The sequence below is a fragment of the Magnolia sinica genome, chromosome 18 (genome assembly GCF_029962835.1).
Source record: "Magnolia sinica isolate HGM2019 chromosome 18, MsV1, whole genome shotgun sequence".
Lineage (NCBI taxonomy): Eukaryota > Viridiplantae > Streptophyta > Magnoliopsida > Magnoliales > Magnoliaceae > Magnolia > Magnolia sinica.
Genome location: NC_080590.1, coordinates 4,179,185 through 4,196,161, shown reverse-complemented (window position 1 = coordinate 4,196,161; position 16,977 = coordinate 4,179,185). Strand labels below are relative to the sequence as shown.

General features: G+C 41.1%; 1 protein-coding gene across 2 annotated transcripts; it reads left to right on the top strand.

Moving 5' to 3' along the window:
* Positions 1-12,487, top strand: LOC131233082 (homeobox-leucine zipper protein ROC3). Of its 2 annotated transcripts, none has more exons than XM_058229685.1 (12): positions 1-143; positions 387-615; positions 719-891; positions 998-1,115; positions 1,497-1,685; positions 1,830-2,288; positions 4,351-4,452; positions 4,770-4,988; positions 5,970-6,138; positions 7,443-7,711; positions 8,325-8,420; positions 11,385-12,487. In XM_058229685.1, exons 2-12 carry the CDS (start codon positions 472-474, stop codon positions 11,808-11,810), a joined length of 2,364 nt encoding a protein of 787 aa, XP_058085668.1. In that variant the 5' UTR covers positions 1-143; positions 387-471; the 3' UTR covers positions 11,811-12,487. The 2 variants fall into 2 exon arrangements, with proteins under 2 accessions (XP_058085668.1, XP_058085667.1); XM_058229684.1 differs by having other exon boundaries at positions 376-615.
* The last annotated feature ends 4,490 nt before the right edge of the window (positions 12,488-16,977 follow it).

Here is a 16,977-nt window from a genome sequence, read left to right as displayed (position 1 = left end):
TGGTTTCCAGCAAGCAAAGCATTACCGACACCGGCATTTACTTCAAGTCTCTTCTCGTCTTCTTTCCTTCTTTCCCTCTCTTTATCTCCCTCTCTCTCTTTCATGGCGTTTCTGCAGCTCCAAGATCCGACAAAGCTGTAGAGGTATGGAAGAAAAATGGATTTTTATTATTATTATTTTTTTTCTTTCTAGTTTTACTGAAAACTGGACTTGGGTTTTCTTTCCAGTGTCGATCTTACCCTTTTCATTTAACTGTTGGGTGGATTTTCTCTTCTCTGAGAATTTCTCTCATATTTTCTCCCTATTTTGATAGATGTTTTGCATGTTTTCTCTACTAACGTTTGTTCTTTTCTTGTCTTTTTCTCATTTTTTTAGAAAAAAAAAAGGTCTGGTTTGAGAGATGAGAAGAAGGCTATAATTTATCTTTTTTTAAAAAAAAGTTTCAATCTAGCGAGAGAGATCGTAAAAAGAATGTATGGAGATTGCCAGGTTCTGTCTACAATGGGAGGTGGAAATATAGTTTCCTCAGACCCACTCTTCTCATCGCCGATCCGAAGCCCGAACATGAACTTCATGACGAACATGCCCTTCCATCCTTTCTCAAATATCATTCCTGTAAGTTCAAGCCATTTTGTTTTTACGTTCTTAAATACACGATAGGGTAAGTAAGATACTAATATATATATTTTCTTTTTTGTTTTCTTCTTCTTGTTGCCAGAAAGAAGAGTTAGGGTTGCTTAGAGGGAAGGAAGAAGAGATGGAGAGCGGTGGGTCCGGAAGCGGACACATGGAAGGAGGAGCAGCATCCGGCGACGAGCTCGAGAACGAGCAGAAGCCGAAGAAGAAGCGCTATCACCGGCATACTGCACGCCAGATTCAAGAAATGGAAGCGTAGGATTCCTCTCTCTCTCTCTCTCTCTCTCTCTCTCTCTCTCTCTCGATTTTTTCTTGCTTTTTCTTTGATTTTTATTTATTTTTAATTTTTTCATTTTTTAAGATTGTTTAAGGAATGCCCACATCCAGACGACAAGCAACGGATGAAACTGAGCCAAGAGCTGGGACTCAAACCACGCCAAGTGAAGTTCTGGTTCCAAAACCGGCGAACGCAGATGAAGGTGCGCACGTTAGCAAATTAGGGGTTTTTTTTTTTAGTCTAAAGTGCGCGCTGGGTGGTTGGGGGCTCTCATAAAAACATCCTGCTGTCGTGCTTTTTACACGAAACGGGGGGCCACTTTCAAGGGCCGGGGTTTCGTGCCAAAACTGACGAGGCATGTGCGCACTGCGCATCTGGAGCGTTGTAGAAAGCAACTCCTATTAAATGTACCATGATTTTAGTGCTTAGGAGTAAGAATATGCTACGTAGCGTGCGTAGGATAAGAGCTTCTTATGCTAAATAAAGACATTCTTAACGACATGTTAGGATATAAATATCATACGCACCGTGCGTAGGATAAGGGTTTCTCCTCGTTCATGTGTCCATCTGTTTTTCCTCACAGGCCCAACAAGACAGAGCAGATAATGTGATATTAAGAGCTGAGAATGATAACCTGAAAAACGAGAATTTCCGGCTTCAAGCAGCGATCCGTAACGTAATCTGTCCCAACTGCGGTGGGCCGGCCATCCTCGGAGAGATCTCGTTTGATGAGCAGCATCTTCGTCTTGAAAATGCTCGGCTCAAGGATGAGGTAGTATTCATTTTCTTCTTTGCATCCACCACATTTTCTCCATGTTGCACCACACATGTGCACATGCATTCGATTTATGTTGATTTCTTCCATTGTTATGAAGAATTGAAGTTTGGAGCTGATGCACTTGTCATGTTTTCGCAGCTGGACCGCCTTTCTTGTCTCACTTCACGGTATACCAATCGGCCACTGCATGGTATAGGCGGGCCGCCACCTGCGCTGCTAATGCCGTCATTGGATCTTGACATGGGCATTTACTCCAGGCATTTCCATGAGCCTTTGGGTACTTGCACTGACATGATACCGGAGGCGGATAATCCACACTTCACCGACGGTCTCTTGGAGCATGAGAAGCCAATGGCGCTGGAGCTTGCGATGATGGCGGTAGCTGAGCTGGAGAGGATGTGCCAGACGAACGAGCCACTTTGGACCAGAAGCACCAATGGCTTGAAAGAGATGCTCGACGTTGAAGAGCATGCGAAGATGTTTCTATGGCCGATGAATCTCAAGCAACATCACAACGAGTTTAGAACTGAAGCGACGCGGGACACTGCTCTTGTTATAATGAACAGCATCACACTAGTCGACGCTTTCTTGGATGCAGTAAGTGTCTCACCGTCGTAAACATCTTTAGTTTTTATTAGGGTTGATTACCAAATAACCTTTTTCAATTTGAAGAAATGGACAATCTTTTCAAATTTAAGTACCAATTGTTGGGGACCACGGAAGCACACAGAGATGATCAATGGCATCGAGCTGGACACCTAAAGTGTCCAGCAACCAACTGTGAAATTTCCAAATTTTTCGGATGGCATCGAGCAGCTGGTGATGGCATTGAACGGCTCTCGATGGCATCAATAGACCTGTTGCGGAAAGATTCGAGACATTAACAACATTAATTACCAAATAATCCCTTTTCCTTTTACATTATGCTGCGTTTGGAGGGTGCAAATTGGAATATCAAACTGTTATGTTATTTTATTTTATTTTTTTTACCCATGAGACAAATTCAAATAGCATTTCCTTGTATCCATAATGAGAGGTAGCTGCAAGCTGCAGTAGCATACCTTTCACATCCAACTTGAAATCAGGGCAGTCTTGTGGTTAAGGCGATAATCTACATGTAAAGAAATGTGTCTAAGCGCATTTAAATACAATTTGTAAGTACGTCTAAGTTCATGTAAGTGCAACACACTTAGATTCACTTAAACACATTTAAATGGACAAGATGCACTTAGGCCCATCTAGTGCGTTAAGCTTAATGGAGGAAGATTTATGTTGTTTTGCATCATCCAAACAGCATAGAAGGTAGACTCAAATTGTGGTTACATTTAATTACATCTAACTTGAAATTAGTTAGGGCAGTTTTTTGATCGGGGCTGGATTTGATACAAAGCTTATATGAAGGCACAAAAATGTATTTAGCTGCTTCTAAGTACGATTTGTAAGTTCATCTATAATGTAGCCTGTGCATTGAAAAAGAAAAGAAACCACTGTCTTCCTCTTGAGCATATCCCTTGAATTTACGAAGAAATAGAATCTCAAAAGCAAAAACGAAATTAAATTATTGAATAAAAGTGTTACTTACGATCTGATATCCTTATATAAGCAAAAAAGACCCTAAAATATTCCTAAACTAGAAATATATACTCTTCTTCTTTTTTTTTTTGAAATAGTAAAAATTACTTTAAAAAAAAAAAAAGTTTTACCTAAACCGATCCAAACTCACGTGGAACTCTTAGACAACTAAAACAAGGACTTTGGCTATAACTTATTTTTAAAATCCAAGAAATAGAGAAATAAAATTTACTGAAAAATAGTAAATATCAACTTAAAATTTTAATTTGATTTCTAAAATAATTAAATTTTGTAAATTCATTTGAGGACAATGAACCTTGGGCGATTCGTCAGGATGTAAGAACTTATCAACAAATTTCCAATATATTATAAGCCCAAAACAGACAACTGGCAACAAACTTATGACCATCAAAACTATAAATGCATGGTTTGGCATTTTCAGCCCAATCAGACCCTTTTGACCAAACCTTTGGAACTACCCTCCATTGTGCAGTCCTTTACCTATCTTACATTAATTGATGAGATTGGAATGAAGCTATATGTAGGAAAGAAAAAGTAAGTTCGACACACTTGAATATGCATAAGATGCACTTGAACTTCATATGGACTCGTGCGATCCAAACAGCATTAGGCGTCCGCAAGACTTATACTGGCCTGTTGTATTACTCTCAAACACCATATATCCATTCTCATCACAACCAAGACCTCAAGTGTTGAAACGAGGTATCTCCACTCAGTGTACCAGTTGAGCTATGAATCTGGGTGTATCCGCAAGACTTATACTGGCCTGTTGTATTACTCTCAAACACCATATATCCGTTGTCATCACAACCATCGGCATTTGAAAAAGAATCATTTTCATGTGAGGCTGTCCACATTGCACTTTAAGGTAATTGCAGTTTGTTTGTTTTCGACTTATTGAACTAATTTTACTGCAATTCAATTTATTAGTGCGTCCAAACGCACCCTCATGGACTTTTCTTCTTCTTCTTTTTCTTCTTTAGCAAAAGTGGAAAACTGTGAGGAGGCATTCTTTATTTTGTTATTCCTTGAATGTTAGTCTTTGACTTATAACTCTATTTTGCAGAACAAATGGATGGAGCTGTTTCCTTCCATTGTTTCCAGAGCAAAAACGATTCAAGTCATAACTCCAGGCATTACAGGTCATGGGAGCGGCTCCCTTCAGTTGGTAACCATCTCCATCCATCATTTTTTATTATTATTTTTTTTCTCGCTGCACATGCAAGGATGATCAAATGATAGGAGCCGTTCATCGTACGGTACACTGGATGGTCTATGCTTCACCAATCCTGCGTAAAAGATGAACCTAACCATCAATAATGCATAGTTGAATATGAACGGCTTATAAAATTTTCATTTCAATGGTTCACATTCAACTCCACGTATCAGTGGCCAGGATAATCCATTGAAATGTGGCTTACATGGAGTATGGTTCAGATCGTGACCATTCATTGACACTAATTCAGTATCTATTGATTTTGGCAGATGTATGGAGAACTGCAGGTGCTTTCACCGTTGGTACCCACACGAGAGGCCTATTTCCTCAGGTATTGCCAACAGAACTTAGAAGAAGGGACGTGGGCCATCGTCGATTTTCCCATGGACAGCTTCCATGACAGCCTTCAACATCAAACTGCCTTCCCTACATACAAGAGGCGTCCATCTGGTTGTATTATTCAAGACATGCCCAATGGCTACTCAAAGGTAGCATCCCCATTCCATGCATTTCAAATCAAGCGAACATGATCATCAGGTGGGCCACATACGTCCTGAACTTTTTTGAACCGTTGATCGAGTTTTCTTAGCTGCCCATCTGTTTTGGTATAGGTGGCGCTATCCTGATGATCATTTAGGCATCTACTTTCTTGAAATTGCCTAATGAGCGGGTCAGATCTCGCACGCATATGCCTCTGATGCAAGCGCACTCGAGCGGGTGCAATTAGCGTTCCTGCTCTCCATAGTGCCGCACGTTCATGTACATGGCTTGCACCCACCTACGTGGGACGCGATGGCTGGTTTCCATCCGGTCTGAAGCCTTCTCTCCTCACACGTGCAAATGCGATAGCGAGATCCAGGCCGTTCAACTTGAGTGTCCAATCTTCTATTCCCAAATTCCGTAGATCGGATCAGTTTGTTTGTCACGTTACCTGCATGTGTCAAGAAAAAATGGACGGTTATAAAAATCGACTGCCCAGTGGACATTTACATACACGTGTTAACCCACGTATTACCGGATCGGCCTAAACTATGATCCAGGCCACATATCATGCTCATTCCAACTGATGAAAGGCCGTGGTCTCATGCACGATTGCCACATGGGGAGATGGACAAGAGTCTAGTGGTAGTCACTATCATTATCAAACTGATGTTGACTTGGAACACATTTAGGGCAATCCAGTCCATCCAAACTGTGAGGCACGTTGCAGATGTAACATGGCTTTGAAAACACACTATTTGAGAGATGGTGACCATCTAAATGGTGGATATCAGAGGGATGGTTGAAGAAAACCATGAACGGTCCAAATTAGGCGGAAAAGATAATTGGCTACAATCATCTGATAAGGGCGATTTTCACAATCTGCTCCATCCGTAATAGGTTCAGCAATGTGGACGGTCTATAATGAGTGACCATCATTTGATAGGACATGATGAAGGGATTATTTCTGATCTGGCGTACGTGCGCAGGTCACATGGGTGGAGCATGCTGGAGTAGAGGATAAACCGGTGCACCAGATATTCAATAGGATAGTAAAAAGTGGAATGGCATTTGGGGCGCACCGCTGGCTAGCAGTTCTTCAATGCCAGTGCGAGAGGGTGGCTAGTCTCATGGCTCGAAATATTACTGACCTTGGAGGTTTTCTTTCTCCTCAGCTTCATCTGGTTGTTTTACCTTGAATACTAGAGGGATCAACTCCCTGGACGGTGTGGAGCCCACCCATGATGTGGATGTGGAATCCAAACCGTGCATCTGGTTTGGCTTCTCATGTTCACTGTACAATAACCATTAGAATGCAAAACTTAGATGGGGCTCACCACAGGGAGCAATCTACATTCATGCTTAAAACTTATACATTCACGTAGCGTGGTGGGCCACCGGAGTTTTTGTGTCTCTCATCCTAGTGGGGCGCTCCTGATGAATGCGTTGGATGGCATGTACACAACGCGGTGGACCCCATATTCCATCTGCATTTTTCAGGAAACGGATTGGCTACTCCCCCTGCCAGCAGCCAATGGCTGGTGGTCGGTGCTCTGTGGGCCTTACCATGATGTATGTGTTTCATCCATGCCGTCCATATATTTTTCCAGGTCATTTTATGGTATGACACCAAGAATGAGGTATATCCCAATCTCAATTGGACCACGTTACAGGAAATAGTGTTGACTGAGCATCGACCATTAAAAACCTTTTGGGGGCAATAAAAGTTTTGGATCAAGCTGATCTTTGATTTTTCCCTTCATCTGGTCCTGTGTGACCATGTCAAATAATGAGGGGCCCACATGATGGACAATCCACATCAAAGGTGTTCTCCACATGATGGACAATTAATAATGGTGGGCTCCACATGATAGATGATCCACATCAAGGTGAGCCCCACATGATGGACGTTCCACATCAAAGGCCTACCCTAATGATGAGTGAACTACATCCAAGATGGGCCTCGCATGATGGACGACCCACATTAGAGGTGGGGCGCACATGATGGACGGTTTACATCAAAGGTGGGCTCCTCATTATGGGCGGTAGATATTGAAGGTGGGCCACACATGATGGACAATAACATTGATGATGGGCCCCATGTGATGGATAGCCAATATCAAAGGTGGCCCGACATAATGAACGGTGCACATTAAAGATCGGCCCCTAATGATGAATGACCAATATCATCCCCACATGATTTCCTCTCTTTTTCATGACAATATATATATATATATATATATATATATATATATATATATATATATATATATATATGTGTGTGTGTGTGTGTGTGTGTGTGTGTGTGTGTGTGTGTGCGCGCGTGTGTTTGGCATTTGAAAATAATTCTGTAGATGCCCACCACACATGCACGCCGCACATGTTAGTATGCAAGTACACGTATTCATTTTCGTGGGACCATTTTTCTTATAAAATCCTGACCTTACATTGGTGAATTGTAGTCATTCCATCTTCGGAAGCGAGAAAGAATACGATGAAGCTGGCCCAGAGAATGATCAGGACGTTCTGTGTAAACATCAGTTCCTCTGGGGGCCAGTCATGGACGGCTCTCAGCGATTCCCCTGAAGACACCATTAGAATCACCACTAGGAAGAACATGGACCCTGGCCAGCCCAACGGTGTTATCCTCAGCGCTGTTTCCACGACGTGGCTTCCGTTCTCTCATGACCAAGTGTTCGATCTTCTAAGGGATGAACGGCGGAGATCTCAGGTATGTAGAAGCTACACCATCTTTATCTCCATCCATATTTCCTTTTGCCTATCTTGAACATGAGGCTTATAAGAATGTATCATACTTTAAAAACTTCAAAACTGGTCTCGACTCGCTGAGTCGACTCGACTCGACCAGATTTCACTGAGGCTCGAGAAAAACTCGACATTGTTTATTGTTTTTAAATATTAAATATTACTGAAAAAGAAACTCAGAAGAACCTCATCCGAGTTTTTGAGTAAAGTCGAGTTTTGGTGTTTTTAAACTATGGAAACTATGGTAAGCATTGCTTTGTTGGGGACCGTATGTAGAGATGGTCAGATAATGGGAACCTTTCATCTTATGGTTGTTATATGTTGGATGGGACATGGGGTCCAAAACCTACATTGAAGGGCTGATGTTGATCACTGATTTGTACAGTTGATGTGGACCCTTGGAAAAGAAAATGTTCACTGCTTGCTTTAAGCTCCACAAATCAACGGTTGGGATCATGTTTTCAGTAATAGTATTGGACTATGGCCCATCTCAAGAAGATCATGAAGATGGACGGTTCTGATGATCGGATCATCTTGAGTAGATCACTTGAAAATCATCTAATGTTTTGGTTGGGCAGCTGGATGTTCTCTCCAGTGGAAACTCTATCAATGAGGTGGCCCACATCGCAAATGGCTCGCATCCAGGGAACTGCATTTCGCTTCTACGCATAAATGTGAGTAGTGATTTATATAATTCCATTGCTCCTCTTTGCATAAGAACACATTGAAAGTTCATTCAATTGATCTGGAACATCCATCAGGTCCAGCCCAAAATCCATGAGCCACCAGGCAAAAATCACAACAATCGGATCATCCTAAACATACAATTCCTTGCTTCGGAAATGGATGGCTATAAAAACTCACGCTAGCATATGAATGGATAGGATCATCCGATCTTCTTCCTTTTTTTCGGCATTGTGGACCATGCAGTGCCGGTTGGACGGTTCCTATGTTTGATCATTCCAAATGAGTGTGGGACCAGCGCATCCACATGCAGGCATAACACCCTGCCAATATAGAACACGTGTGCGTGACCTAAGCTTTCCATCCGTTTGAGAATATTGGAAAGATATCCTCTGCCTGATTTCAAGTTTCAGTCCTCACGCGGCTGGCAGTCGAAACGACTTTTTCTTGTCATCTATTTCTTCTGCCCGCAGTTGCAAACATGAGGTCAGAATGGCCTCATTTCTAACAAGAAGATCTATAGCCCACGTAGAAATCTCACATCTTGCACACGTGTTCCAGGAATGTTTGCCAGCCAGTGATGGACGAGGTTCCCACTCGCGTTTGGAATTAGCGGAACTCCCATTCTCTTGTAGAGTTTGATGTATATGATACTTGAGCACTTAGAAGAGGGAGCGGATTAGCTGTTACCCTAACCGTGTGGGGCCACCTTGATGTATTTGTTGTATATCTACGCTGTCCATCTGTTTTTCCATCTCATATTAGAATGCCATCCCAAACCTGAAGAAAATAAAATTTTCAAATAAACCCACACTAGAAACAGTGATGAATGATCATTAAAAACTTTTTGTGGGCCACAAAAGTTTTGGATCAAGCTGATCTTTGTATCCCTTCATCCAGGTCTTCTTGACATTATCGAGAGGTTGGATGGAAAATAAACATTACGATTAAATGGGCCCTTTGGAATTTTTAATACTGTAGTTCTTAATCACCACTGTTTCCTGTGGTGTGGTCCACCAGATATTTTTCTCTCCTTAATATTTAGGATCCCATACTAAAATGATCTTGAAAAACGGATGGATGGCGTGGATTTACAATACATCATCAAGGTGGGCCCCATAGTAACGAAAACATCTAATCCGCTCCGCTTGGAAGTTTGACGGTTTGCTAATTGGATCGGACGACATGTATTGGACGGTTGAAAGGGAAGCGGATTGCGTACCGAGTAAGTCACTCAATACGCTAAATTCTGTGGGATTTACGTATTTTATCCACGGGCCCGGATTGGATACTGACGAGGTCAGTAGCCAAATCGCTACTGAAGTGGCGTCACCAAGCTCTGTGGACCCCACCATGATGCATGTGTTGTATCCATGCCGTCCAATCATTTTTAGAGATCGTTTAATGCATTACAAAGAGAATGATATAGATCTAAATTTCAAGTGGACCCACCACAGAAAACCGTGGGAGCCGTCACACACCCACCGTTGAAACATTTATAGGGCCCACAGTGATGTATTTTTGAGATCCATCCTATTCATTAGTTAACATAGAGATCGATGAAGTGAAATCAAAAATATCAGCTTCATCGGAAACTACTGTGGCTCCTATGAAGTTTTGAACGGTGGATGTCACTGTCCCCACTATTTTCTATGGTGGGGTCCACTTGAACTTTATATCTATCTCATTCTCTTCGTAATGCCATAAAACAATCTCTAAAAATGGTTGGACGGTATGGATACAACACATGCATCATGGTGGGGTCCACATAGCTTGGTGACGTCACTTCAGTAGCGATTTGGCTACTGACCTTGTCAGTATCCAATCCGCGCCCTTTATCCACGCTGTTGATCCGTTTCACCATATCATTTTATGGCATGATTCAAAAATTGAATTATATCCAAATCTTACGTGGTCCACGCACCAGGAAACAATGTGAAATGAAGGCCTACGGCTGAAAACTTATTGGGCGCACAGAAGTTATGGATCAATATGATACTTTCATTTTCCCTTCATCCATGTCTGTGTGACCTTATGAGCAGGTTGGATGACAAATAAATATCATTGTGGTTCCGAGGACGGTTTCAACGGTGGACATCATTCTTCCCACTGTTTCCCATGGGGTGGTCCACTTGAGATTTAGTTATAATTCAATTTTAGGATCATATCCTGAAATGATCTGGATAAACGGATGTATGGTGTGGATAAGACACATGCATCTATGGTAGGTCCCATAGAGTTTACTCAGGACGCAGTCTGCTTCCGGTTGAGAAAGGAAAATATCATCTGATTTCCACAGACGTGTTTAAAACAATCAAAGGTTAGAATTATTCAACCAATCTGATTACGGGAATATGAATCATGAGACTGGGGTTCCAAATTTTAGCTGTTTTAATTTGATGTAATGTATGCCACGTGTACAATTTCTGAGTGCTTGCATACCAAGGGAAGCGCGATCCTTCTACGGTATCAAACAAACAAACCCCCTCTACTGTATAAAGGTAGATTAATTTACTACGTTCAGACCTTTTGTTACAGGATGCATGGGATTACAGCCGTTGGATCATATGATGGGCCTAGATGGGGAATACTATGAAATAAAGAAACACTTCTTGCAATATTTCCACCCAAATTTCTTTTCATTTGAATACCGACCGTCTCATGGATTGCTCATGATCTTAAAGAATCACTTTTGTTAGATAATCACAGTTCTATAGCCATCCTTTTTCCAAGCCATGGGTGGGATCACCTGATCTTTGCGTTGTAGCACGTGAAAAGTGAATGGATGCATGGTTCAGATCAATTGATTTGACTAAGTGAACCAATACAACTGGGTGCACTATAAGAATTTTCCTCCTTGAATTATTAGTAACTAAAATGCAGCAATTCAACTCATTTTTTAATTTTTAATTTTTTGGGGGGGTTGGTATTTTTGCATGCATGCATGCATGCAGGGCGCGAGCAACTCCCCTCAGAACGTGGAACTGATGCTTCAGGAGAGCTGCACCGACCCATCCGGCAGCCTTGTCGTCTATGCAACAGTCGATGTCGATGCCGTCCAGGTGGCAATGAGCGGCGAGGACCCATCCTACATACCGCTCCTCCCGATCGGATTCGTCGTGTTGCCGGCAGGACCCGTGAATCACAGCAACAGCAACGCCATGTCTCCGTCGGATAGTGGAAACGGGCCCACCTCCGGCTGCCTTCTCACAGTGGGTCTCCAGGTGCTGGCGAACACGGTCCCGTCGGCGAAGCTCAACCTCTCGAGCGTCAGCGCCATCAACAACCACATTTGCAACACGGTGCACCAAATCAACGCTGCTCTAAGTGGTGGAGTCGTTGCCACTGAGCCAGCGGCTGCCGCGCCGCCCGATCAATAGCGCAGGAATGGTGGAATTACCCGGAACGTCCATCTCTCGCCTCCAAATTACCAAAATGCCCCTGCCATTAATAGATATGTGGCTAAAACACCCTTGAAGCACGAGGAGAGATCTTCCTTGTTATAGCAAAATCGGCCAATTTCCATATTTTCTCTAGCAGAAGAGATTGCCCATTTGAATTCACCATAATGCCCTCTGTTCATTTTGTGAATGGATGTAAATGGGGGATTAAGGTGAATCTTTTTGTAACCTCCAATGCTTCAAGGGTATTTTCGTCATTTCGGCTCAGCCTTGGGTCTTTTTGTCAACATCGGTCATGTTCCCTCCAAGAGAGAGACGGAGGTTTTGGGTAATTTCAAGCCACGCAGAAGGACGAAATTGCCCACGAGAAATGTAGGATATCGTAGGGAATAAGATAGGAAAACAGTAATTTATTTTGGACAAAAAGGGTTGTGAGTGGAAGAGAGGAGGGGAGGGAGTCAAGAACGCACCAGTTGTGATCCTTGCTTCCTGGTAAGGCTAACGTGCGCTAGATGCGCTGGCCTCACCAGGCAGCAAGGGTAATGGTTCGGGAATTGACTTCTGCTTGTCGGTCTCTCCTTTTTTTTTTTTTTTTTAATTAATATGTGCTGGTGAATCATTTAATTCTCATTTATATTTCTTGTTGTTTGGTTGCCTCTCTTTACCGGCATTGTTGGTTATTTATCATCTTTTGTGTGAGATATTGTTTTACATTACCTTATTTTGTTGGTGTCTTAAATATGTCAATAACATGGTCTCTGGGTGTAAGTAATAGACCACTCGATGCTATTGACATATATACTCGAATTCATAAGAAAAATTCAAAAATTTTACATTGGTTGCTAAAACATTTGTATTGCTACTTGATACCTTTGATGGACTTTGATGCCATCAACAGATCCTCGATAGGTTATCAATATCATCAAAGGTCCCATCGAAAATGTGTACAAAATTGCATAAGTAACTTCTTATTTAAGTTGTAACGCTTTATATATATATATATATATATATATATATATATATGTGTGTGTGTGTGTGTGTGTGTCAAATGTAATCAGGATTTGGTATAGAGAAGTGTATTAGGGTTTTTTAAATTCATTCCCGAGGATTCAATAGCATAGCTAATGCTTGTGAATTAGAATCGAGGTTTACTCAAATCAATGAGACTCTATCTCTTGTAAATTTTATTCTCATAGTGTGTTACTCATTGTTTTGTATAGTGATTTTATTTTATTTTTCACAAATTTTCTTCAGGTAAAATTCAAATTATTTTTATTTGGACATAATTGTGCAATTGCGTGTACTTTGCTTGATCTAATTCAAATTATTCTTGTTTAGACTTAATTGTGCAATTGCGTGTACTTTGCTTGATTTGTCTATGAACGCTTCCCTAGTTCCTCAACACATCAAGTGGGTCCCACTTAAAACATTGCCTGTTCCTCAGCACATCAAGTGGGTCCCACTTAAAACATTGCCTGGCCAGGATCCATTCTGGTCAACTAATCCAGTGGGTTGCACGTGCATGATCAAGAAGGACAAGCATAAAAAACAACAAACAAAAATGTAAAGAGAAGTGCCAGGGTGGTTAGTGGCGCACGTGCCAGATTGGGCAGTGTCATATTATTCCCTGCCGAGAAAGTAGCATGTGCAACGAAGAAATGAACCGTCCGAAAAAAAGATTACCAGATGTCTAAATTGTACGTTCGAATGTGAAACACCTGAGTTAACCGGCTCGACTTTGATCTAGTGATTGTAGCCCATTTTATTTCAATATGGATTTATCACTGACGTGCTATGTTAGCACGTGTGCCACGAATTAGCCCCTAGCAACAATTTCGATGCAAGTAACTACATAAAAGGTGTAATTTCAATGGAATTTAGGTACTCAGGCAACACATGACGGTTGAAACGCAGGTACTCAGAAATCACACTCGTAACATATACGTAACGCGCATCAACTCAAACTAAACCGTCACAGGGACGAGAATATTATTTCAGCAATCCTATTTCATTTGAACCGTCTAATAAATGACGGTTCATTTCTTCGTTGTGGACACTTTTTTTGCGGAGACAAGACCGTTGGATACTTTTCATTTGAACCGTCTAATAAATGTCCCCGAATCGGATAGTCAGACAATAAAATAAACACCTTCCTTTTAAAAGAAATAAAAATACAATAAAATAAAGGGTGATGTTTGGTTCATAATACAACTAAACTCAAATCCATGACGTGGACAGTTAGTTTGAACTACTTATGTGCCAGATGATGTTGTATTTTGTTTTAAAATAGCATTAAAATTTGAATTTTCAAATTTTCGGTAATTTCCCTCCAATTTTGAAATGTTGTAGTATTTTTGTGTTGTGGGTTTTGTCCCACATCGGATTTGAAAAGGTAAACTATCTTGTATATAAGATAGTATTTTTGCTTAGGGCTTGAGCCCCTTTCAGGGGGTATGTGAATTTGGTCCTGTGGGGGGGGCTATGCCAATAGCTCTAATCTATGCCAATGACCACATGCGCGCGCGTGCCGAGCAAGCCGAGCCGAGCCGAGCCGAGCCGAGTCCGAGTCCGAGTCCGTGTCCGCGTGCGCGACGCGACGGGCTGGGCTGGGCTGGGCGTGGGCGCGGGTGCGGGTGTGTATACTCGCGTGGGTGTGTGTATGGGTACTCGCAGGACTGTATGTGCGGGAGTGTACTCGCACTTGCGCCTTTTCGTTTTAAACCAGAGAGATGCGTCCCTTCCGGTTGGTCGCACCTGTTGGGTTTAAACCCAACAGACCTAACCTTTTGTAAAGGGTGCTTATGCACCACTTCGGAGTCTATATAAAGACTACCGATTCCAGTTTTAATACACGAAAAATTCTTCTCTTATAAAACGCTCTCTGATATTCGGTTTTCAGCAATTTTCTACTGAGTTCATCGCTGAGTCAACTCAGCACTTTCGGATTAAACTGCAAATGGTTCGAGCCCGTGTACAGTGAGTGCACCGCTGGGACCGGTTCATAGTCGTTGTATCCTGGAGGTCGATTGCTCTGGGAACCTGTTGCACTTGGGACGCTGTCCAAGGGGAGCAAATTCGATTTCAAGCCAAGTGACTCAGTCACGCCTCGACTCATTCAATAAGTTCTTCTTTCTCAAAATTTATTTTCCTTTTTTGGTTCTCGATTTTTAATAGTCTATTTAATTCAACTAAATATTATAACAATCTTGAAATCGAAATTGTTGAATTACATAGACTATGGCTACAGTAACAGTAAATGCTTCTACTGAGTTAGCCAAAATCGAATCGTTCGCTCGACAATCATTTAAACGGTGGAAACAGAAACTAATGTTCGCTCTGACCACCCTGAAAGTTTCATACATTTTATCTGAATCATTTACTATAGATCCAGCAAATCAAACTGAAGTAACAGATGAAAATAATTGTAAAAATTATATTCTAAACTCTTTATCAAACGAACTATATGACGTGTATGCTTCTTACGTGTCTGCCAAAGACATATGGACTGCTTTGGAAAAGAAATACATATTAGAAGATGCAGGCGCTAAGAAACATGCAATTGCCAATTTCCTTCATTATGAAATGACAGACGATATACCTGTCACAAATCAGATTCATGATTTTCAAAGTCTAGTTCATGAACTATCAACAGAAGGAATTAAGTTGGATGAAGTGTTTCTATCAGGAGCACTAATAAAAAAGTTACCGCCCTCCTGGAAAGAATATAAGAATAGAATGAAACATAAAAAGAACGGTATTTCTTTAGAAACCATTATCGTACACATACGAATAGAGGAGACCAATAGAATCAGAGACCAAAAAGAAAATAAAAATGAGATAGATTCAAAGGCGAATCTTGTGGAATCAAGTCGGGCAAATAATAAGAAAAAGGGCAACTGTCATAACTGTGGCAAACCTGGACATTATGCAAATGAATGCAGGCTCAAAAAGAAGAATGCAAACAATCAATTCAAGAAAAAGGGAAACTGCTACAACTGTGGAAGGCCTGGGCATCATGTCAAAACCTGCAGGCTTAAGAAAAACAAAGATAAGCCGCAAGCTAATCTTACAGAAACAGGCAATGAGTCTGACTTGATAGTAGCTGTGGTGTCAGAAGTCTTCCTTGTAAACAACTTGGAGTGGGTACTAGACACTGGTGCAACTAAGCACGTATGCAAGGATCGTAGCATGTTTACCTCCTACCAAGTATCATGAGATGATGAAGAGGTGTTCATGGGTAATGCTAGAACGTCTCCAGTTGTAGGGAAAGGGAAAGTACTTCTGAAACTCACTTCTGGAAAGACTCTAATGTTGAATGATGTCCTACATGTGCCCGACATTAGAAGAAACTTGGTCTCTGGTTCACTCCTCAATAAGGTTGGTGTTAAGTTAGTATTTGATTCAGATAAGCTTGTAATGACTAAGAATGGAACTTTTGTTGGTAAGGGGTACTGTAGCGATGGCTTATTCATTATAAATGTATCCAATGATAATAATAAGAAGACATTCAGTTTTGTTTATACCGTTGAACCTTGTTATCTATGGCATAGTAGATTAGGTCATGTGAATATAACATCTTTGAAGAAAAATGAAAAGATTAGGTTTATTACCTAATATATCTAATGAAGAATTTGACAAATGTGAAACATGTGTCGAATCAAAATTCATTAGAAAACCCTTTAAACAAATAGAAAGATCATCTGTTCTATTAGAGTTAATACACAGTGACTTAGGTGATTTTAGAAATCACATGTCTAGAGGTGGAAAAAGATATTACATAACTTTTGTAGATGATTACTCTAGGTTTACTAGAGTCTATCTGTTAAGGAACAAAGATGAAGCTTTAAATGCTTTTTCTAAATACAAAATTGAAGTTGAAAATCAGTTAAATATAAAAATTAAAAGACTTAGAACAGATAGAGGAGGTGAATATGAATCTTCTCAATTTAGAGAATTATGTGAAAAGAATGGAATAGTTCACGAAACTACAGCTCCTTATACACCAGAACAGAATGGAATAGCAGAACGTAAGAATAGAACTCTAAAAGAGATGATGAATGCTATGTTAAATAGTTCAGGCTTACCCTCAAATATGTGGGGAGAAGCAATTCTATCTGCTTGTTATATTCTAAATAGGATTCCTTCT